Source organism: Perca fluviatilis, chromosome 23 (genome assembly GCF_010015445.1).
Source record: "Perca fluviatilis chromosome 23, GENO_Pfluv_1.0, whole genome shotgun sequence".
NCBI classification, from domain to species: domain Eukaryota; kingdom Metazoa; phylum Chordata; class Actinopteri; order Perciformes; family Percidae; genus Perca; species Perca fluviatilis.
In genome coordinates this window covers 3,794,381-3,800,991 of record NC_053134.1, presented here as the reverse complement: position 1 = coordinate 3,800,991, position 6,611 = coordinate 3,794,381, and the positions used below count along the sequence as shown (strand labels likewise).

Sequence of the window (6,611 nt, the reverse complement as noted above, 5' to 3'; positions counted from 1 at the left end):
GAAAAAGAAAATAGAAGAATGATGATGAACAGGGAGATCAGCCAATCAGATGACCTCGCTAGAAAAACAAAAACAGGAAGTGGGAGGAGCTTCCAAGCTTCATATGGAACTTATTTTTCTGGATTTTTTTTTTCTGGATTTTTTTGTACTTTCGTTTTTGTCCTTTTTTGTCCGTGTGTTCGCCGTACGTCTCTTTCTTTTCTCTTCCAACAGCTGATTTCAGTGCAATGCATCATGGAACGATCGATCGCTAGGAGAGGGTGTTTCACTACGAGTGTGTGTGTGTGTGTGTGTGTGTGTGTGTCCTGTTGTCATGGAAACATGCTGCAGGGTTAGCGCTCCAGCAGCTGGGGGGGAGGGGTGGGGGTGGGTGTTGTGTTGCCATGTTGCATCGTGGAAGTTGTGTGTCCGATCGTCTCTCTCTAGCTGGTGTCCATGGACTCCATGTTGGCGGAGCTGGAGTCCCTCTGGATGGACTCGAAGATGGCCGCCAGCTCCGGATTGGACGAGATCTGGGACTGGAACTCCGACATCAGCGGCGACTTCTCGGCCTCGGGGATCGTCAGCAGCGCCACGACGGCTCGCATCGCCGACCGCTTCAGCTCGTCCTGCTTCTCAAACTCCTGCTTCACCGAGTTCGCCTTCACCTGCAGAGGCCATTTAAAAAGCCACGTTATACTTTTTAACTCAAATACATTTTCACATTGGCCCTAACCCTCTAGCCCGGTCCTACCCATAGACCGTATATAAGAATGGACCACCAGGTCCAGTGTCTCTGGACGGAGACCAGTGAAGGATGTTAGAAGTCTCTTTCCCGGTGCTGGCTGAGCGTTACTGAGCAGCCTCCAACTGAGAGAGACAACCTAGATGTGACGTGAGCAACGTGTCTGAAAGTGTGAAGTCTTCTGGTAGCTGTGCCGAGAGAAATCTCAATCATTCCCAATCTTACAGAGACGGAGAGCGTAGGTATATGTAAGGAGATAACATAGGCACAGGCTAATTACTGATCACTAACATGCTAGTTAACATTAGTAATTAAACCTAAACAGATAATGGAAGTCCAAACTGCCTGAGAGCTTCTCCTGTACTATACGGTAATTCCTCTACTGTGTGACAGTAAGTCTCGTGGTTATGACCCAATCGTTAGCCTATTGTTATAAAAGCGTCTGCTACGGAGCCATAACGTGAGGTACAAGGTAATGGAGCCTTTTATACATTGTCGTGTTTCTTTAGAAATAAACAACGGACAAATAGAGTCTTTAAACTCTTCAGATGTAAAGTTATTCTCTGTCAAAGTGGCGCCAGAATGAATGGGAGTCAATGGGATGCTAACGGGAGGCCCTATTTCAATAATAAATAAAGAGAACAGGACAGGACATGTTCTACTGGTTGGACAGTATAAAATATATAAATAAAGAGAACAGGACATGTTCTACTGGTTGGACAGTATAAAATATATAAATAAAGAGAACAGGACATGTTCTACTGGTTGGACAGTATAAAATATATAAATAAAGAGAACAGGACAGGACATGTTCTACTGGTTGGACAGTATAAAATATATAAATAAAGAGAACAGGACAGGACATGTTCTACTGGTTGGACAGTATAAAATATATAAATAAAGAGAACAGGACATGTTCTACTGGTTAGACAGTATAAAATATATAAATAAAGAGAACAGGACATGTTCTACTGGTTGGACAGTATAGAATATATAAATAAAGAGAACAGGACATGTTCTACTGGTTGGACAGTATAAAATATATAAATAAAGAGAACAGGACATGTTCTACTGGTTGGACAGTATAAAATATATAAATAAAGAGAACAGGACAGGACATGTTCTACTGGTTGGACAGTATAAAATATATAAATAAAGAGAACAGGACATGTTCTACTGGTTAGACAGTATAAAATATATAAATAAAGAGAACAGGACAGGACATGTTCTACTGGTTGGACAGTATAAAATATATAAATAAAGAGAACAGGACATGTTCTACTGGTTAGACAGTATAAAATATATAAATAAAGAGAACAGGACATGTTCTACTGGTTGGACAGTATAAATATATAAATAAAGAGAACAGGACATGTTCTACTGGTTGGACAGTATAAAATATATAAATAAAGAGAACAGGACATGTTCTACTGGTTGGACAGTATAAAATATATAAATAAAGAGAACAGGACATGTTCTACTGGTTGGACAGTATAAAATATATAAATAAAGAGAACAGGACATGTTCTACTGGTTAGACAGTATAAAATATATAAATAAAGAGAACAGGACATGTTCTACTGGTTGGACAGTATAAAATATATAAATAAAGAGAACAGGACATGTTCTACTGGTTGGACAGTATAAAATATATAAATAAAGAGAACAGGACATGTCTCAGTTAGGGCTGCACAATATAAAAGTTTTTTTTTTTCATCGTTATCGCGATATCAACTGGCGCAATATATACATCACAAAAGGCTGTATGTAACTGCCACTCTTTAGTGCTGCCTTTTATATCAATATTCAATATAATGTTCAATTTGTTCAAAACAAATGTTGGAAATGATTTCCTTTTATTTATTTATTTTAATTCAACTAGCAGTTTGTGGTATTGTAGAAGAACACTAAAAGCAGCAGAAATGGAGAACCGAGTATATTTTTTGGGGGGCATTTCTGCCTTTAATCGATAAGACAGCGGAGACATGAGAGGGGAGAGAGTGGGGGGGAAGACATGCAGGAAAGTGCCGCAGGTTGGATTCGAACCCTGGGCCTCTGCGTCGAGGAACAGACCTCTATATATGGGCGCGCGCTACCAGGTGAGCTACCCAGGCGCCCAGAACTGAGTAGATCTGTTTATGTATGGCGAGTAATATCGTTAATAGCGATATTCAACAGCAGTATCACATATTGCATATTTTCCTCATATCGTGCAGCCCTAGTACCGGTGCAGTGTGTGTGTGTGTGTGTGTGTGTGTGTGTGTGTGTGTGTGTGTAGTTTGTGTAGCGTGTGTGTGTGTGTGTGTGTGTGTGTGTGTGTGTGTACCTTGGTGGTGCATGTGGCTCTCAGCGGCTCCACCAGTCTGTCCAGTCTCTGTAGAACAGCACTGGGACACAGAGAGGACAGCCGGGCCAGCATCAGGAACGTCAGCATCTGACAACAACAACAACAGTCAGCAGCAGAAACAACAGCAGTACTAGTAGTACAAGTACAACCAATGATGGAATTGTTTTTCTTAAGATGATTTTTGGGGCATTTTTAGGCCTTTACTTGATAGGACAGCTTAGACGTGAAAGGGGGGAGAGAGAGAGAGAGAGAGAGAGACAGAGAGAGAGAGAGAGAGAGAGAGAGACAGAGAGAGAGAGAGAGAGACAGAGAGAGAGAGAGAGACAGAGAGAGAGAGAGAGAGAGAGAGAGAGAGAGAGGGGGGAATGACACGCAGCAAAGGGCCGCAGGTCGGAGTCGGACCTCCGGATATGGGCGCGCGCTCTACCAGGTGAGCTACCCAGCCGCCCCAATGACGGAATTTAATGTAAGTAAGTAAATATCTTTTGTTGAGATAAAACAAAATTTTAAGTTTCACAGCGCTGTGCTGGGTCCAAAAACTGAAATATATTCACGCCTACATAATCCCAAAACGAAAGCTCGCTGTCTCGTTTTGCCCGTGACTCACACAGCGCAGCGCTGCGCTGTGCGTGCGCTGTGCTGTGCGTGCGCTGTGCTGTGCGTGCGCTGTGCTGTGCTGTGCGTGCGCTGTGCTGTGCGCTGTGCTGGGCTGTGTGTGCGCTGTGCTGTGCGTGCGCTGTGCTGTGCGTCGCGCTGTGCTGGGCGCTGTGTGTAAGCGCTGTCGCGTGCGCTTGTGCCAGCGCGCGCGTCGCGCTGTGCGGGCTGTGTAGCGCTGTGCTGGGCTGTGTGTGCGCTTGTACGTGTAATGCGCTTTTGCGTGCGCTGTGCTGGCTGTGTCGCGGGGCTTGAGCTGTGCGCTGTGCTGTGCGGCGCTGTGTTGCGCTGTGCGTGCGTTGTGCTGGGCTGTGTGTGCGCTTGTGCGTAGTGCGGGCGCTGGGTAGTTGTGCCGCGTGGTCGCTGTGCGCAATGCTTGCGCTGTGCGCTGCGTGCGCTGTGCGTTGTTGGGCTGTGCTGTGCGCGCTTGTGCTGTGTGCGTTTGTGTTGGCCGATATGCGCTTTGTGCTAAATGCGCTGTGCTGGGCTGTGTGTGCGCAGTGGCTGTGTGTGCGTGTGCGTAAGGCGTGCGTGCGCTTCTGTGCTGGGCTGTGTGTGCGCTGTGTTGGCTGTGTGCGCTGTGCGTATGCTGGCTGTGTGCGCTGTTGCAGTTAGGGCTGTGTGTGCGCTGTGCTGGGCTGTGTGTGCGCTGTGCTGTGTGTGCGCTGTGCTGGGCTGTGTGTGCGCTGTGCTGGGCTGTGTGTGCTGTCGCGGCGTCAGCGTCGCGCTGTGTTGGGCTGTGCGCGTGCGCTGTGCTATTGTAACGCTGTGTTGCGTGCGCTGTGCGCTATTATTGTAGCTGTGTGCGCTGTGTGCTTGTAAGCGCTTTTCGTGCGCTATTAATGCGTTGTGTGTGCGTGTAAAGCGCGCGGTGCTGGGCTGTGTGTGCGCTTGTGCTGGGCTGTGTGCGCTGTGCGGCTGGTGGGCGCTTGTGCGTGCGCTGTAATGCGCTTGTGCGCTGCGTGCGCAAGCTGTGCGTGCGCTGTGCGTAAACAGTAAAAAGATAAACTCCACCCCACATCCGCTAACGGTCGGCACACTTCCAGTTGTCCGTTTTAAATTCTTGAAGAGGCTACGAGCTGCTGTGGTTGGTCGTTCCTGTAACGTTTAAATGTTTTACGTCCCGTTCGGTACGTGGGATTTAGAGAGAAAATCTAATATCTGATATTTTGGACCAAATACATCGATGTCCATGTTGCCGCGACATTGTAGGGGTTATTATTGGTGCTTTCCCAAAATATGAACACCAGTGTTTCCCCTAGGATGTTTTTCCAGGAGGGGGAGGGGTGGCTACATGGAGCGAATGTTTTTAACCGTCTCCACCTGCAATCTTTTTAAAGATTATTTTTTGGGGCTTTTCCACCTTTAATGGACAGGACCGCTAGGTGAGAAACGGGAGAGAGAGAGAGAGGGGAGACATGCAGGAAATCGTCACAGGTCGGACTCGAACCCTAGACCTGTGCGTCAAGGCATAAGCCTCTATGTCAATGTGCGCCTGCTGTACCCACTGATCCAACCCGGCCACTTTAGTCTATTTTTTTAAGTGTTTTACCACGTGTGTCATTTCTAAAAGCCTAACCAGGGACAAGGACTGCAAGTCAGCCTACGGCTAGAAGTCCCATTCACACTTTAGATGTAACAATGTCTATATGTCCCTCACAAATAAACTGATGTTACGATATACAGTACAGGCCAAAAGTTTGGACACACCTTCTCATTCAATGTGTTTCCTTTTTATTTTCATGACTATTTCCATTGTAGATTGTCACTGAAGGTATCAAAACTATGAATGAACACATATGGAATTATGTACTTAACAAAAAAGTGTGAAATAACTGAAAACAGGTCTTATATTTTAGATTCTTCAAAGTAGCCACCCTTTGCTTTTTTATTAATAAGGGAAAAACTTCCACAAATGAACCCTGACAAAGCACACCTGTGAAGGTAAAACCATTTCAGGTGACTACCTCATGAAGCTCATTGAGAGAACACCAAGGGTTTGCAGAGTTATCAAAAAAAGCAAAGGGTGGCTACTTTGAAGAATCTAAAATATAAGACATGTTTTCAGTTATTTCACACTTTTTTGTTAAGTACATAATTCCATATGTGTTCATTCATAGTTTCTACAATGTAAATAGTCATGAAAATAAAGAAACACATTGAATGAGAAGGTGTGTCCAAACTTTTGGCCTGTACTATATACAAAATGTAAGACGATATCTAGTCTCATATTTCGATATAACATCCATACATTGCCCGAGCCCTAACCCTATGGGATTTATGGTTTTGTTGTTGGCCGTACTATCGAATTGGTTATCGAGGATCGTGGAATTTCACCAGCACTGTTTTCAACTAAATTAAATTAAAAAAAATTTCTGGTATGGTGACATCCCCAGTGGACGCGCTGTAGTAACGTTACTGTTTAAAACGCTTTCCAGGTTAGTGGGGGTGCATGTGTGCGTTTTGAGAAATATCTTTATACTGCATTAAGGCTATATTTATTTTATTTTTATTTGTTATTTATATATTATTTCATTGCCATTACCTGTTTTCCCTGTTTTTATACATACAGAAGTTTAGTTTGCTAAATATATTAAAATAAATGTAGTTGGATATTTGATGTGAAAAGAAGGAAATGGTTCTTCCATAACATTGCACTTTAAATGTGTGTTAATTTCCCACACCAGGAGTAATTTATAGTTGTATTTTATAGCGATCGATTATCTGTTCAAAAAAATGTTCAATGTTCTGTGCAAAATGTAAAAAAATTCTATTAAAGAAAAGATAGAAAATAAATATTTGTGTGTGCTGTAAAGTGGTTAGAAAAAATTAAATCGTATCGGCTAAAATCGGTATCGGCTGGCCTAACTCAATGAAAAATCGGAA

General features: G+C 44.0%; 1 protein-coding gene across 1 annotated transcript in view; it reads right to left on the bottom strand.

Moving 5' to 3' along the window:
- Positions 1 to 396: 396 nt before the first annotated feature.
- The window catches only part of cand1 (cullin-associated and neddylation-dissociated 1), a 64,114-nt gene continuing 57,899 nt past the window's right edge, over positions 397 to 6,611 (bottom strand). Inside the window, 2 exon segments of the mRNA XM_039791231.1 lie at positions 397 to 647; positions 3,051 to 3,158. Of these exon segments, the coding sequence (XP_039647165.1) occupies positions 423 to 647; positions 3,051 to 3,158 (333 nt within the window). The 3' untranslated portion in view covers positions 397 to 422.